General features: G+C 42.1%; 1 protein-coding gene across 9 annotated transcripts in view; it reads left to right on the top strand.

Annotated features, from left to right (window-relative positions):
* The window catches only part of ALPK1 (alpha kinase 1), a 76,979-nt gene extending 59,907 nt beyond the window's left edge, over window positions 1-17,072 (top strand). For 7 of the 9 annotated variants that reach the window (XM_039540736.1, XM_039540732.1, XM_039540733.1 and 4 more), the window contains 9 exons: window positions 562-648; window positions 1,437-1,513; window positions 3,378-3,473; window positions 6,108-6,212; window positions 6,565-8,752; window positions 10,398-10,551; window positions 12,178-12,340; window positions 15,301-15,487; window positions 16,290-17,072. In XM_039540736.1, coding sequence (XP_039396670.1) covers window positions 562-648; window positions 1,437-1,513; window positions 3,378-3,473; window positions 6,108-6,212; window positions 6,565-8,752; window positions 10,398-10,551; window positions 12,178-12,340; window positions 15,301-15,487; window positions 16,290-16,489 — 3,257 coding nt within the window. In that variant the 3' untranslated portion in view covers window positions 16,490-17,072. The remainder of the gene's footprint in view (window positions 1-561; window positions 649-1,436; window positions 1,514-3,377; window positions 3,474-6,107; window positions 6,213-6,564; window positions 8,753-10,397; window positions 10,552-12,177; window positions 12,341-15,300; window positions 15,488-16,289) is intronic. The other 2 variants (XM_039540737.1, XM_039540738.1) reach the window with 2 other exon arrangements.
* Window positions 17,073-17,698: the final 626 nt, after the last annotated feature.

The following is a 17,698-nucleotide window of genomic DNA, read 5'->3' as shown; positions in this document are numbered from 1 at the left end:
AAGAATTTAGATGCCTAATCATTATTTGATGAAATTATGAGCACTCTTGTTTTAAGATGCATAACATATTGATGTGTGATGAGAAAGCATTTTTTGGCACAGGCAAAGAGAGTGTTATGCTGCCATTTATACATTACCACAAATATATTAATTAATTTAAGTAATCACTTCAGTTAATATTTGTTATATTTAAATATTATGTATTAATATTTAGCCACCCTTGCAAACCTCTGAAATCTTTAGAAGGGTATTCCATAAAATGCCAAATATTATTATGATTATTATTAATAATAATAATTTATTGCTGTTGTTCTAGGGTATATCTAAAAACAATTGGTATGAAAGCTTTATACTGGTGTTTTATTTCTCTGAGTTCTTTTACTGTTCCATCACCTTTGTATCTAAGTGCCTGCAAGGTATCCAAAGCCCTAATTCGAAGCCCATTGAACTCATTGGAAAGACTCCAGTTGATTTCATTGAGATTTGGGTCAGATTTTAAGGGCTCAGGAACTACCAACTACCACTGTCACATTCCAGTGAGTTTTTAAACTCTTGTTTCAGGCGTGTGGCTGTATGACAAGGAAAGTGATCGGATTCTTGTTCAGTCAGTCTGTATACAGATCAGAGGACAGATTCTGCAAAAGCTTGGTAAGATCACATTCTGCAGCCAGACACTTTTCCATGCAGTGATTTCACCATTTAAGCGTTTAAGTCATTTCCCATGTTCAAAACTTACTAAAAAGAAATTCCTGTCTTAAGTAAAGACTTGGCTTATCTAAAATTTTCCCCTGGTTTCTCTGACAGAGAAAGCCACAGAAAATTAGCTCTACTCATAACTGGCTGAGACAGAAAACACTTACAGCTAGCAAGAGCCCATTTATCAAACAAATGTAATTTACAAATCATCAGTCTGTTGCTGAGACAACCAGGAGATAAGCACTCACAAATGCTGTTTCTTTTGTTAATTTTAATATTCAAACTATTCCCCCTTTTTCAATATTCTTTCCTGAATGAAACCAGCCAGTAGTTTACCCCCATAGAGCTGTCCTGAAAAATTCCCTGGGCAGAGGCAAGAAGTCCCCAGGTTGGTGGTGCAAAGAGCTGCTATATGGAAGCTCTGCTCTTGGTCGGATGATAGCATAGCCAGCCTAATGCCATGCTGTGCCTTCTGAGTGAATTTCCATTTTCATGACTGCTAATCTAGGATCTTTCACAAGCATAACATTTACATTTATGAACAACCCAAAGCAATATGAAATTAATAAATGTAATGATGTAACTAAGTTGGAAAAGTATCATAGAATAGTTTTATACAATCTTGAAATCTCCCAGCTCAGGATAGGTGAAATAAACTCATCTGCTTTAAAACAATATAGAGCAATGTTGTAACTTAAAGAAGCAGTCTGCGTATTGAACATTTCTCTGCTTTATTTCAGGAATGTGGTATGAGGCAGCGGAGCTGATTTGGGCTTCAATTGTAGGCTATTTCAAACTGCCTCAACCAGATAAAAAGGTTAGTGTTTTTTTCACCCTGAATACTCTTACTAATTCCATGTTGAGTCCAGAATCCATTGTGTTTCCCTCAGTCATATGTCCTGGTTTTATTCTTCCTGGATGTAATAAATTTCAGTCAAGGTTAATACGTGGAGCAAATGTTCTAGCTGAACGTTACACGACACTTGATTTATTTTTACATGCATGTGCTCGCACTTATTTTTAAGCCAGCACGTCTTGAGCTTTGTTTTGTTTTCTGCAAAGAAATAAAGCGATCATTTTCATTCATTACCGTCACCCGAAGTAAATGATCAAATGAGATGATGCAATGTAGTTCTCTGACTGAGTGACAGACTAATACCAAGATGCAGCCATTGTTATACTTTTAGGGAGGGGCCTTAACCATTTCATTGGAACCAAACATTCCTGAGCATCAGGAGTGTTCAAACCAGGGTCTGAATATCTATCTATCTGAGTGGCTTACAGTGTTTAATATATTCATCCTCATAACACCCCCACGAGGTAAAGAAATGCTATTTTTCCCATTTTACAGATGGGGAACTGAGGCACAGAGCTGGTAAGTGACTTGCACAGAGTCATATAGGAAGTCTGTGGCGGAGCAGGGAATTGAAGCTTGGTCTACTCAGTCTTACGTTAGTGCCCTAACCATCTTAGGTCCTATGACCATCCTTCATATATTTTGTTATTAACTTTGCAAATAGCCCAGATCTTTATAATACCTCCATGCTTCAAGATGTTTGGAATCTGGATCTGAATTGTGTAAACCAGTCCTATCTTTTTAATGGACTACACCAAAATTCCAGATCCCAAACTCCCTAAACTTAGTTGGTTAAAACTCTGGACCGAAGTTTTGCAGCTTGAACCTTGCTCAGAAATATTTATATGAAAGCAGAGGTGTGCAGGGAATTGTACAGATATTTAAGAAGGCAAAGGGGCATCAAGTAATAGAATGATTTAGCTGTACTAACTGCATCTTAAGGTAATCTGTTGTCTGGCATACTGTCTGGGAATAGTGAACAATTGTCCTGTTTTGGAAGGACACAAAAGGCAAATGCACCTATCCTCATGACATTACAAATTCTTGTGATTCACTGACCCCTATTTAAAATTGCACATTCCAACCCCCAGATTTAAATCGTCATTAATTGGAGCACCTGCCTTTTTGTCAAAATCTATTGGGTTTTTTTTTTAAGTGCTTCATAAAATAATTCAGGGCAACATTACTTCATCGGTGGCTTGATGCTCTATCAGCAGAACTGTACGTTGATTTGCATTTGTTGGTGCTTGTCTAGACAATTTTTCCTCGTAGCTCACAAATAGTTTGATAGATACTGATCAGTTCTAAATTATTGGTGTGCAGAAAAAATCAGTAGAGTGTTAAAACTGAGCCTAAACAGATTAAGAAGCTGTTTTCCAAAATCTGTTTAGTCAGAATTTAATGTAGCATTTAGTCTGAAGTTATGTCACATGATGCTGTGCTGTATTTGTCACACCTTAAAAGCTGACAGGCTGGAGGAAATAGGAAGGAAGAATGTAACAAAATTCCAATCCTCATTCAGATCTCTCTTAAAATACAGGGCTAGATCTGTAGTTGGTGTAAATGGATTCAGTTTAATTCAGTTTAGCGGAACCATACAGACTTACACCAGCCCTTATTCTTTCCTCAATGCCACACATTTATAATAATCCAAGAAACAAAATACAGCTAACTTGTTTCCTGCTCTAGATTTCCCCATGTGTCCTCTCTTCTCTGTGCATCTTGTAGACGGCAAGGCACTGTCTTTATCTTTGTGTCTTGTACAGCACCAGCAAAAATGGAAAATAAAATGGAAAAAACACTTGTTTGTTTTTTTATTTTTCAGGGAATTGCTACATCACTGGGTATTTTGGCTGCCATCTTTGTTTCCATGAGTGAGAAAGATTATAATAGTTTTAAAAACAACTCTCAAGTTGACCTGGTAAATATTCATGTATTAGAAGTCTCTTGCTGATCCTTATTTAGTTGCACCAAGTGCGGCCAAACTTCCTACTCTTGTCCTTGCACTGAGTGCTTGGGGAAGCTCCACAGCGCCAGCCAAAGAGTTCGTTATCTCACCTAAACACAAAGTAGGTGTCATTTCCCTCCAGGACAAATTGAATTAACACTGTGAACATTGTTAAGACCAAAATTAGAGACATGTTAAAACTTCCAAAGTGATGGGAAGGGTGAATGGAGAGAGTCTTTGGGACACCGGTATTGGTACAGATCAGACCATTGGTGTAGATGATCTAGTATCTTGCTCTGGCAGTAGCCCAAGACTCATTATAGTAGAAGCCTCTTATGGACGCAAAACCGGAGAGGTGTTGAGCATCTGCAAAACCCAGTGGATTCAACTAATCAAATTCTAAGGTCCATGCTCTATCCTGACTGAGTCCTGATCTTCACTGAAATCAATGGCAATTTGCCTGAGTAATGATTGTGTTTTAACTTATTAAAGATCTCAGGATTCGACCCATAGGGAGTGGATGGTGTTCAGTGCATCTCAGGATTTGTCCTATAACGAAGTCATTTATTTCACATAACAACTTGAGAGGAGAAGTCAGTTTTCCGCTGTACTAGAAGTGCAATCTGAACATAGCATTGCATCAAAACAAACTGGGACTTTAATTTTCTTCCATAGTGTGCCAAGTCCTGTGGTCCTAAATCAGCCCTTGCTCAGACAAAATTGCTGTTGAACTACGTTAATGTATACAGTAAAGCTGCACAGTTAGTCAGAAAAATCAGGATATGTAGAAGTTAAGGTTCCCAGGTCAATTTAATTCATGTGCATTGTCTATATTTAGTATCTTCCCATTTTCTGGTTAGATATGTAACTTAATTTCTGATTGACATAAAATGACTACTATAAAATCCATGGCCAATTTAATGTAGTTATAGGAATCGTCAATTTACCGCTTTACCTGATTTATTTTAACAATCAAGCTGTAGCATTTCATTACATAAGGCCAAATTATGACTCATGTTCTCGGCAGATGCAGCTGGGCTCTGCAGTCAGATCAGTCCCACTGATTTCAGTGGAACTAGGCTGGGTTACACCAGGTTAACTGAGATCAGACTCTCCCCTTCCAGCTATTTCCCACCACACTACTATTACCCTCATTATACAGTCAAGTCTTTGTGGTTATGTCTATACTGCAATGGAAGCCCAAGATTCAAACTCAGGGCTTGGCTACACTTGAAAGTTGCAGCGCTGGGAGTTACAGCGCTGGTCGTGCAGCTGTGTAGGGACAGCGCTGGTGTGTGGCCACACTCACAGCTACCAGCGCTGGTGTGTGGCCACATTTGCAGCATTTGCAGCGCTGTTGGGAGTGATGCATTATGGGCAGTTATCCCAGCGTTCAAGTGGCAGCAACGTGCTTTTCAAAAGAGGGGGGTGGGGTGGGGCTGTAGTGTGACAGGGAGCGGGGAGGAGAGAGAGAGAGAGTGGATTTTTGGAGCCAACACTGTGTGTTAGCTTCCTGCCTTGAAAAATCAGAAAATGTTCGCGACCCCTTAGTCTTAACTCTTAATTGCAAACAGCCTGCATCCAAACGGACTCCCCGCTGTTTCTCTGTCAAGCAAACACTCACTCCCTGCCTGCCTCATTATCCCATTTGATTGTTCACAGCCAGGTACAGATTGATCAAAGCAAACAGGAGCTGTGTTATAAGCAGCTCCAGGATCAGCAGAGCTCCGGAGCTCCCCGTTCACAACAAAACAAAGAGAGGCTGCATAACAAAACAAAGAGAGTAATTTATAAAAGCATTCTGGGATATCTGCTAATACCCTGGAGGCCAATAACAGCGCTGGTGTGTGTCCACACTTGACGAGCAGCGCTGGATCACCAGCGCTGCAATCGTTACACCCCAACCAGACCAGGTGTACAGCCAGCGCTGCAGCCAGCGAGTTGCGGCGCTGGATATGCCTTGCAGGTGTGGACGGTTACTAATTGCAGCGCTGGAAAGCCTCCACCAGCGCTGCAACTCGCAAGTGTAGCCAAGCCCTCAGGCTCAAGCCTAACCCTGCTTCTGTCCACACAAAAATCACTCTCACTTAGGGCTCAGACACAGGGTCCCAGGACCCCAGGAGGGTGGAGGGTCTGAGCCTGAGTCAAGCCACGACCCAGGGTTCAAGCTCTATTGTTTTGCAATGTAGACACAGCCCAACTAGATCCATGCTCTTGGAGTCCACCAAAAGTATCCCATGAGCTGACTTTCTTTGTCCTCTGGACAGTCAAGTTTTTCCACACTGCGAAAGGAATAAAGGGCTAGAGCGGCCACATTTTGGGAGGGTGCTAGGAAATCTGGGATATGTGTGGTTGGACTCAGGCTCGCATAATGCAGTGTAGATGCTCCAGCCTCAGGTTGGGACCCAGGATTCAACAATTCCTGACCTAGGGTTATAAATGAGTGTAGAGACTCAAGCCCTATAACTCAAGATCTACTAATCTTGGACTTACATTGCTGTGTTGACATACCCTATAACTGTTACTTGCCTTTTTCCACCACCAAGAATGTGACATTACAAAGATGACGTAGCGTGTAAAGGAATTTTTCTATTGCTGTTTTAACAGAGCCTTCTCCAAGAGTTTGACCATCGCTTACTGTCAGCTGCTGAAGCCTGCAAGCTGGCAGCAGCCTTCAGCCAGTACACCCCGCTTTTTGTGCTCACAGCAGTGGTGAGTATGATTTCAGTTCACATCTGGGACTTGGGTAGGATGGTGCACCCCTCCCAGAACTCCTATCTAAAACCACAGAGGGAGAAAGACAGGCTGCGAGACAGATCCCCCAGAGTGATGATGCTTTTCAAGTTAATACCTCACCCTCCTGCAACTCTAAGCAAATTTAGACTAGAGCAACATAATCAGAGATATGAGACAATCCTTACCTCATTTCCTAGAAATGCAGAAACGAGCTGTAAGAGCTGGTATCTGTGCCTTGAAGAATGAAGAAATAGCACTTTTTTCTTTTTATTTGGAACAGAATTCCAGATTTCTAATTCATTGACTTCTCATCCTTTTCCCTTTTCAGAATATCCGTGGCACATGCTTATTGTCCTATAGTTACTCCACAGAATGTCCTCCAGAGAAGAGAAAGTTCTATTTGTCTGAAGCTAAGGAATCCTTTGAAATTGGTCTTCTCACCAAGAAAGAAAATGACCCTGTCACTAGCAGGCAGGAGCTTCATAGTTTTATTAAAGCAGCTTTCTGCCTTACAACAGTTCATCGGCGACTCTACGGGGAGAGCAAGAGACTCTGTGAGGTGAGACAGCTATGTAGTGAAGCCATGGAGAAACTGTACACTTACAGCACTTCACCTTTTACAGAGGATCAAGACAAAGAAACACTTGCTAAAGAGATCATGTCTTTGATCATGTCTGTCAAGGAGCATTTAGAAGTACAAAGCTTCCCTAATTCAGATGCCAGGTCTTATGTTCCTGATAGTTACAAAGGTGGAGTGGAAAAGCCTATCTTGCGTGGTGAGGTGAATTTTGAGAAAATCCTTGAAATGCATTCCCAGCATCATAGGTCAGTAAGTGAAGTATTTGAAAGTACTTGCAGGAGTCAGGAAACCGGGCACAGAGAAGCCAAAATGGGAGCTTGCATCACTGCCTTAAAAACTGAAACTAAAAATGTAGACACCATGTGTACCACCGAAGAAAAATTACGCTGTGGCAAGTACAGTGCCAAAATCTCTGATTCACAAAACGCAAGAAGAAGCCGTGAGAGACTCAGTGGCCGAAGGAGATGGATTAGTTCTAATGTAATGAACGTCTCCCTTGAAGAAGAAATGGAGAGAAAGACATTAGACAAAGTTACCAGTGATGAAGATGGCATTTCCAGCAGTTTGCAAAGCAGGAGTCAAACCACTAGTTCTTTGAAGTCTTGGAGCAAGTTGTCAAAATCAAGTTCCTCTGCTAGCTGGGAGGAGCTAGACTGTAATGCTAGCAATAAGCTGCCCAGAGATTGGCAACCCAGGGAAAAGGGCTCAGTGGATGAGCAGTGTTGCACAGCCTCAACTGAATCTACTGAGGAAAATGTTCAAGCTGGCAGCCTGCACTCATTGTCCTTCCAAACTCATCATCTCTCTCTTCAAGAGTCACGGAGTGGCTGTTCAGGTCCTTCTCAGCATTCATTAAAGAAAAATATGCTCTTTGCTAATAGATTAGCAGATGCGTCCTCAGCTTCCAGAGAAGGGCTCTTGCAGGGGACAGAACCTGAAAGGGATGCCTCAGAACAGAACGCAGGGGATGCCAATAGTATAGACTTCAGGAACAATGCTGTTTCTTTCATGGACTTAAAGGGTGCCCATTGTTCTGGTCCCAACAGACCCGAGAGGGAGACGATTTCCTCTTCCCTGGCAGAATTAGAATCCTTTGAAATGATTGAGTCCAGAACCAAGGACAGCAATAGAGACTTCAGTGTTACTCACAGCCCTGCTCAGCACAGCATAGTGGAAGGAAATGTGATAGATGCTGAAAGGTATAAAAGAGCCACAGAGCCATTATCTAGAAATAATTATGTGTGGATTGACCCAGAAGGAGATACTGTAGACAATACAGAGGAGCCGTCAGTTGAGCCTCATGTACCTATAGGTAAGGTAGCTACTACTACATCTATAAGCAACAAGCCAAAAATAGCAAGTGATTCCTTTGTATGTAACTGGATTAATAAATCTTCTGCTGAAATGACTGGAAATGAGTCTTTTGAAATGCCTGAAGTCGACACCCAGGCAGATACAGAAGATGAATGGGAGTTTGCTTTCAGCAATAGCAGGAGCTCAGTAAACAACTCTCCTGCCACGAATGCTCCAAGGCCTCAACTTAGCCCCAGGGTTGGGATCAGAGTTTCACCACCAGGGAGGAAGAAGCCAGAAGCTGATGACTTCAATGACTGTGCTACCACAGAGGAAGATGAAGCGGAAAAGTACAGGAACATTCTGAACAGCAGACACAGCTCAAGCTCCTCTCTGAAATCATGGTACAAATCAGCTCAGTTTTCCAGCAGTTTCTCTGAACTAGAGAGTCCATCTTTTCTGAACTCCAGTGGGAGCTCTTTTGTCTTTGTGCCTGGGAGAACCAAAGAACAAATCCTAAAAGCTCGCTTTCTAGAGGATGCTGACTATGAGAAGCTCTTGTCAGGTGTTGAGCATAGCTGGCTAGTGCAGAGACTGGAGACTACTGGAATATTTAAGGCTAGACAACTCCACAAAGCATACTGTAAGTAACATCTCCCCTGTGTGTGTATGTTCTGTGCCATCATGGTCCTAAACGTAGCTATACAGAGGTAAGAGCTAACCTTTGAAGGATTTTGTACTATATGCAGGCCAGCACTCTTACTATGATGATGAACAAGGTATAAAACACTCAAAGATAGATAGAAGCAGCAGATAGAAATCTAGGGTCTGATCTTGCAGTTCTTATTCATACGTGTTTGTGCATTGGCCATACAATTCAGAGGTTAGAGCATTGCCCTGGTAAACTGAGGGTCACATGTTTGATTCTCATTTTGCCTTATGCCAATAATTTAGAGGAGAGTAGGGACTGGTCCTTTCTGGTCTTAAACATCTATGGAACTATGTCTGAGTAAATGCTGCAGAATCAGGTCTGTACTACTTACTAGGATCATACAGATCTTAAGGGTCTGGATATTTTTAGGCCCTCTTCATTTTTCAAAATATTTAGATTTAAATGGAAAAAGAGCCAAGTCAGGGAGGAACATCATTTTGGCTTAGTTTGCTTAATATCACATCTAGTTTTTTCCTTTCATCCGTTAACCAAACCAAGTCAGACTGCATCTGCTTCCAGAATCTCTCAATTATTTTAAATTTGTCTTAAGGTCCTTGTGAGTTTTATATTTTGTTCATTTCAATAAAACTCTGTTCTCAATCTGTGAGTCTAGACGCTCTATCTGCTAGCTCATAAAGTTAATAAACAAGCACAACTGACGCGGAGCACTGGTTTAAAGTGTGGCTCTAATCTGAAGAGGGTAGGTTTTGATGAAACATTTTGATTGACCTGATCTGAAAAAAAAATTCAGAAGTTCAGTTTGTGAAAGTTGTTGAGATTTCAGTTTGTGACGGGAAAATTATTTGAAATCTTGAAAATTCTTGTAGAATCATTTCCTGCCCAGCTCTAAGTGCCATGGTCTATCTAGTACAGTATCCACTCTCTGACAGTGCCGGCCCCAGAGGCTTCAGGGAAAGGTGTAAGAACGCTGCAGTGGGCAAACGTGGGATAATCTGCCTCCACATGAAGGTCTCCTCCCAAGCCTAGCAGTAGATTGGTTTTAACCCTGACGGTTTTATATCCCTTCCAAATTTGTGTTAGCATTAACTAGTCTAAGTCTAGATAGTCTTATCAGTGTAAATGTCCAGTGCCACACAATTTGGTGGTATTCAAGTTTATATATGTGCTAGTGGCTTGTGACTGGCTCACAGCAGGGGCATTACAGAGCAGGAGTGAAATGCATTTGATTCTTCCTATATATATTTTGTGTTCTCTGCTCGCTATTAGTTTTTCTGCAGGACGCTCGTATCATTTAAACTTTTATTAGTGTACAAGACAGGTACTGGAAAGCCCTGCTACCCCGAAGTAGCCCTACAGGGTTTCCTGCCAAAGCAATGCATTTTACCTTATACATTTCCACTTATGGATGAGCTTCTTCAAAAGATGCTGTTTCAATACTGCACTGTAATAGTTGAGTGTGACAAGATAGCAGAGCTTTGAAACTTTGTCTGGGCATGGACATCAATCCCAACAGAAAAAACTGATAGCTCTTAGGTTTCATCCTTGGTTACTGGTATGGAACAACCTTGCTAAAGAAGCTGTCAGTTTCATTTGTGTGGGGGTTTTCTTTTGGTAGCTGCTCTTCTTCTGAAATACTCTAAGAAATCTGGGCTGTGGACAGGCCAGGAGACAGCTGTGTATATTGGAGACTACCTGAGCGTGGCAAAGGAAGGCAAACAAAGGAATGCATTTTGGATACACTTTCTGCATCAAGAAGAAACTTTGGGAAGGTATTGATCAAGCACAAATTGCTAAAGTGAAATTTTAATCAGGGCTAATTCTGCACACATAGGAACTTAGCAATTGCCATACTGGATCAGACCCAAGGCCCAGCTAGTCCAGTGTCCTGTCTCTAACAGTGGTCAGTGCCAGGTGCGTCAGAAAAAGGTGCAAGAAACCCCACTGTTATAGGGCTGTTATGGGATAACCTGCTCCCAGGGAAAGTTTCTTCCTAATCTCCATTAGTTAAGAGCTGGGAAATATCCTGAAGCAAAAAGGTTTTATAGCCCTTCCAAAGCTCCTGGCTATTTGATCCTCACTATTATAGCTCTGGATATTCTTGTTACCCAGTTTGATTCTGAAGTTACGGCCTTTCCATAGGAACAGGTATTTAAAAAGAACCAATTGTTTCATTATTGTTTTCTATGTTATCTGACACTGTGTTACATTTACTGTCCATTTTCCTATTATGCCCTTGGACTTGGCTACACACAAACCTGCACAGGAGTCTGTGAATGGATTTTATTTCACACCTTTTGTTGTTTCAAATTCTCTCATTGTGGATTAAGAGTTTCCTATTTCTGATTTAAATATAATCCAGATACAACAATCTTAATCTGAAATGAGAGTATCCACACACAGATTTGCATAAAATAGGAAAATAGTCAAATTAAAACCAATTTAGTGATTTCAGTGCAAGCTTGTATGTAAACTAGGCACACAGTAAAGCATGCAATACTGTTGTGTTTTAATACAAATGTGAGGAGAGGTTGCTCATGGGCACAAGATTAACTACCAGTATTGACCTCTGCCTGAAGTGGAGGTCTTAAACTCCTTGTGCACTAGGGTCCAGATTTTTAAGAGTATTTAGGCCTTGCTCTGCTCAGTCTTGCAATGCCTAAGTCTGATTTTTTTCAAAAATGATTTAGACACGTGGGAGCCTAAATCCCATTTATAGTCAGAGATTTTGGCTCCCAAGTGTCTAAATTACTTTTGAAAGTAAGATTTAGGCTCCTAAATCAGTTAGGCATTGCAATGCTGAGCGCAGCAACACCTAAATGGCTTTAAAAATCTGGGTCTAGCTGTCTTGTTTTCAAGAGGATAAGGAGAGAAGTGGGCAGGGCAGAGCATGGCATGTCTGAGAAATGGATAACATTTTATTCTGTGTAGTGGCTTTGTGAAATGGACACCTCTGCCCTAAGAACTGGAATAAGTCCACCAGCTCACTTCACCTAGGCCTCAGCACCTAGAGGCAGTGCTTGCTGCTTGGGAGAGGGGAATGTGGATTTTGGACCATGAATAAATGCGATGTATGGGTTATTAGGGAGTATGGTGGGATTTTCAAAGGTGCCTATGCTCCAGTGGAAGTCAGCTGGAGTTAGATGCCTAATTCATTTACACGCTTTTGAAATTCTCACCCTAAGACTAAGATCTTTCAGAGCTAACTTCTCTTATTCCATCAAGAGGTACAAGACCAGATTTCACTTGTTGTCATTTTAAATAAGTTACCAATAAATCACTTTGCCCTTGAACAACAAAGTGGATTTGTGGTGATGATTTGCATCCCAGTGAGGATTTCCCTTACTGCTATCTGCCTGAGGAATTGGCTAGTCTGTGTGTTTGTTTTTACCATGTAGGTATGTTGGGAAAGAGTATAAAAAAGAAAAGGGGCTTCTTAACCATTTCATTGATGTGGAGCGACAAATGACTGCCCAGTACTACGTGACAGAATTCAACAAAAGGCTGTATGAGCAGAAGATCCCAACACAAATCTTTTACATCCCCTCTGCAATACTCCTGGTAAGAAGTCCTGAACTGAAATCAGCTGAAGCAGAGAATTTACAGAAGCCACCAGGAAATGATCAGAGAATGTTTCTCCTGTAAAATAATGGGTATAAAATGAGGAAAGTTACACGATCTCTGCAGAACAATAATGTTTGTTATAAACCACTTGTGTCCCATACACAGTGGATATGTAAACACAGCATTTTGGAGCGAGCGGGAGTGAGCCTCGTGGCTAAGGATAGACAGCCTCTCCCTAGGTTTCAGAGTCTGAGCTCAAGCCATAACGTCAAAGCACTGTCTACACAGCTGTTTTTAGAACACCATTCTGAGCCTTAGAATCACAGAATATTAGGGTTGGAAGAGACCTCAAGAGGTCATCTAATCAAAGCAGGACCAACACCAACTAAATCATCCCAGCCAGGACTTTGTCAAGTCAGGCCTTAAAAACCTCTAAGGAAGGAGATTCCACCTCCCTAGGTAACCCGTTCCAGCGCTTCACCACCTTCCTAATGAAATAGTGTTTCCTTATATCCAACCTAGACCTCCCCCACTGCAACTTGAGACCGTTGCTTCTTGTTCTGTCATCTGCCACCACTGAGAACAGCCGAGCTCCATCCTCTTTGGAACCCCCTTTCAGGTAGCTGAAGGCTGCTATCAGATCTCCCCTCACTCTTCTCTTCTGCAGATTAAATAACCCCAGTCCCCTCAGCCTCTCCTCATAAGTCATGTGCCCCAGCCTCCTAGTCATTTTCATTGCCCTCTGCTGGACTCTCTCCAATTTGTCCACATCCCTTCTGTAGTGGGAGGACCAAAACTGGATGCAATACTCCAGGTGTGGCCTCACCAGTGCTGAATAGAGGGGAACAATCACTTCCCTCGATCAGCTGGCAATGCTCCTACTAATACAGCCCAATATCCCATTGGCCCTCTTGGTAACAAGGACACACTGCTGACTCATATCCAGCTTGGTCTTGCTAGACCAAGTCTGTCGACGCAGGGAGGCTCGCTCGTTCTCACTCCGAAATGCTGGATAGAGATCCCCTAAGAAGCAAATGCCATTACTGGTAAACAAGTTTGATTATTTAAAGATGAAAAAACATCTAACATACAAGCACAGATTCTCACCGGCGGGTGCAATGGCTGCACCTGTAAAAGTATGTACGTCCTGCCAGGCTCTCCAAACCCATACCTTTACGTGTGTACTTTGGGCAGGGATGGGCTCAGTTAAGCAGCTGGCAGCTAAAGTTGCCCAACTTGTGTTAGCACCTAACCAGTTTGTGCACAGAAATATGAGGGCTCCTATTTGCCTGCAGGTGCACATGCTGTTTTAGTAGCTGCACCTTTAGCGTGCTTCTTTAAAATGTAGCCTATAGTTATAATAGTGCTCTCAGAAATACCAGAATTAGGTACAATTCTGCTCAGTTTATTCACTTAAATTGGCCCACTGATTTAAGTGGGACTACCCAGCACTGATGCCAGAATGGGGTGGGGGGAGAGACGGAGCCATGGCCCTCCCACTTATCAAAGGGCCATGCCCTGCACTTTTTAACAAAAGAAACATGCGCTGTGGGGGAAAAATGCCATCCCCATGTTTAGAACTAAAGTTGTCTGTTTGTTTGTACTATAGTTAAACCTTCAATATTATTATGTGGCTACATTTTGTATTGTGGTTATTTATGTTACAGTTGTACTCTGCAGGATATTAAGTAGTATTTTAATTCCTCTGCCCCTTTGGCCTTGGCCCATCCACTTCTGCAAAGATTCCAGTGCCCTTGCTACTCAGATGAGCCAGGCAAGCAGTGTGTGGCCCTGAGATTGTCAATTCCTTGGGGCAGGAACTTGTTTTTTCATTTGATCATTAAAAAACATTTAAATCAATAATAATAATTATTACTAGTAATGGATGTTGCAGGAAATAACGGTTAAAATAATACGGACCAGATCCTTGTGTCCAGCCAGTCCCCATTCAGTGCAGCCTGAGAGTTACACTAATTTGCATTGATTTTTAATGGCACCCAAGGAGCGGATGGGGATCATCCGATTGCAGCACATCCAGATTTGCCCCCACACACAGTCCATACCAAGGGGGATGGGGTAGAGCCAACATAGCTGGCAACATGCCATGTGGAGAGTCCTCCATTCCAGGGAAATCTGCAGCTACCCTGGGACAGTGGCTTTCTGGCCCTCTTGCATCATCTGAGTGGCGCACCGGCCAGAGCATTAGCCACCATCTTTCCCTCTCTTTTTTATAGATCTAGTTTATATATTTAACTACGTTCTATTAGACTTCTGCATTTCAAATACAAATAGCCAAGTAGACTATTATATACAGTATCGATGTCCTATTTCTTTGTCCCTGCATGTGTGGAATATAAATTACTGCTCTGTTGTTCACGTATACACTATAATGCAATATGCAAATGACCTTGGATGAAAGAGCTTTGCTTTACTGCTTTTGCTAAGCATGCTGTCATTGGCGCTGCTTTGCACTGGAGCACTGGTTAGCAAGTCCTAATGCAGTTTTAGCACTAAGACATTCAAGCGCTTGAATATGTAGATATTACTACATAAACCAACCACAGCCAATGTAAAAGATGAACAGCTGCTGGTCTGCCATCTTCTCAGCTCCTTAGCCCACTTTTTATACTGACTTTCTTGCAATATATTTTTCATTTGCTTTACAAGCAAGATACCTATAGAATTTGTTGATCACCGTGTCTGGTCTCACCAAGCTGAATTGACATTTCCAGAGCTGACACTTCCTTCTCTCTAGCTAGATGAGAGCTCTGCTTCCAGATGTGTTGTGATGGGAACAAACAAATGGGTGGCACAGTGCAGGGGCTCTTTACATCCAGGTTCCTTTTAGTGCAGTGGGGAAAAGTAATAATGCAAATAAGAATTCAAGTAGCTGAGCTATGGGACTTCTCATCTCGACTGGGATTATTTTAATCCTTCAACATTCTGTTTTCTTTCAGATATTAGAAGGCAAATCCATAAAAGGATGTGTGAGCGTGGAGCCCTATATTCTGGGAGAATTTGTGAAACTATCTAATAACACAAAAGTAGTAAAGACAGAGTACAAAGCCACAGAGTATGGCTTGGCCTTTGGCCATTTCTCCTATGAGTTTTCCCATGGCACAGATGTGGTGGTCGATTTGCAAGGTTTGTATGATGGCTGGTTCTGTTGGTTGTGTGTCCTTCCCATTTTCCAGCAGTGTGTGCTCTACAAAGAACAAAACCATTTACAATGTCACTAAGGCAAGGGGAGGCATAGAGAGGACTCAGACTCACATTGCATAAGAAAACAGGCCATAATTTTTGGTATGTGAAATACATTACACCTGGCAGCTCAAGGAGAACCTCCCTCTCGTCTTAATGTGAGAGAAACTATGATCATGTTCCTGGGCCAGATCCTAGTGTGATGCAACCTTGTGTCACTTCAGCCATGTGAAAGTTAAACTAAATGTAACAGAAATGGGCCCCTGAGGGGCTTCTCTGCAAAGGGGGCTCCTCAGATGACACCGAGACAGTGTAGCAGTTCCCATGCCACCCTTCTCCTTCCCTGTGATTGGCAAGCCCCCAAATGGCTGAAAGCTACCTTCATGCATACACCCCCTCTTTAGCTTCACAGGCTCTCCTTGGTTAGAGCTGAGGGCCTAACCTTGCAAGCTGTTGACTCAAGTACCCTCCTCCCTTAACAGAGTAAAGCCAAAACCAAGATGCTATTGGGACCTAATGTCATCTTGTGATTGTGTTCTTACCTGCATATCAGTACAGACGTTAAGGGCCTGATTCTGCTCTTGCTTACCCTGGTAAATCAGGAGTAACTCCACTGATGTCAGCAGAATTCCACCTAGGTAAAACTGATCAGACTTTGGGTGTGTGGGGCTTAATTACAGAACACAATGAGGTGAAGGGACTATTGTATGTCATTTTATATTCAGATGTATTCTTTATTCTACAGGTTGGGTGACTGGTAATGGAAAAGGCCTCATCTACCTCACAGACCCCCAAATTCATTCTCTTAATGGGAAAGATGTTTCACACTCCACCAACTTTGGGGAGAAAGGAATTTATTATTTCTTCAATAATCAACACGTGGAGTGCAATGAAATCTGCCATCATCTTTCTTTAACGAGGCCTTCGGTAGCGGAACCTAACTAGCCTCGTGCAAAGACAGCCTGACAGGTGCTGATGTGGGACCTGATCCCTCACACATTTATACACATAAATAACTCTGCTTGCAAGAGAAGAGCCATAAAAGTAAAATTACTTCTATTCCTAAGTGTTGGAAGGATCTGGGTCATGTTCCACGTTGGTAACACGTGTTTCTGAATACAGCTTGTTGTGGAAATTAACAAAACCACATAAAAGTATATTCAAGGAACATAAAGGGTATAAGAAACCCACAAGGGCCAGGAAAATTATGAGCTAACACTAGAACTTTGTCCTTACAATGATCAGTGTCATCTAGAAATCGCAGCACCGGAAGGAGACAAGAAAGTACAGTCTGTACTCAGGGCTTGACTTCAATGTGGGGTTTTGACTGAGAAAGGACAGTGGGATTTGCAACCCTAGCTGCTATTAGGAGATACTATTCTAAGGAAGAGGGTGTAGTCAGGATCTGGTATAGTTATTTCAGGTATTTTGGGCTTACTTGTATTTATGACTTTCAGAGACTTTTTTCAGTGTTGACATGCTGTGTTACTGAAGCAAAAAGTAATAAAAACGTAGCTTCTTTCTCTCAGACCTGTGTGTGTAATTTCTTGCTTACATTGTAAAATGGCATTTTTAACTGTGCTAGCCACAGAGCAAACCTTGCAGCCCTTATACAGGCAGAACTGCTGTTGAAGCCAAAGGAAGCCCTGCCTGAGGAAGGATGGCTGGACTTGCTCACATCTGTGTTAATGTGCTCACAGGAGATTTTCCTTCCGGCCTGACAGTTCTCTCTTAAAAACAAAACTGCCTCTAATGGAACTGTGGTGGCCGCAAATCTAAAGGCCAGTCTTGCAACCACAAGTAGTCCCGCTGAAGTGAAGGGAGCTATTTGCCTTTATCAAGTAAACTCAAGTATAGTTATATAGTAAAGGATTATATATGCAGCGAATTAGCGTGTAGCAAGCTGGAATGTACATCTGCGATGCACCAGCCGACTGACTGCATGGATCCTGCAATCACTGCTGTGAAACTTGTACTGAACTTGAAGCGTGTGCTAGTAGGATCCACGCAGTCAGTCAGTGCATTGCAGGCTAGTTGTGCTGTAGGTTTACTCCCCAGGTTGCTGCACATTAACTCTTCAGAGAGACAAGCCATAAGTAATGGCGAGTTGCTCTGTAAGAAAATGGTTTTTGCTATTTTTGGCTGCCAAGTGGA

This window comes from Mauremys reevesii, linkage group 5 (genome assembly GCF_016161935.1).
Source record: "Mauremys reevesii isolate NIE-2019 linkage group 5, ASM1616193v1, whole genome shotgun sequence".
Taxonomy (NCBI): domain Eukaryota; kingdom Metazoa; phylum Chordata; order Testudines; family Geoemydidae; genus Mauremys; species Mauremys reevesii.
This window is presented reverse-complemented; position numbering and strand designations above follow the sequence as displayed.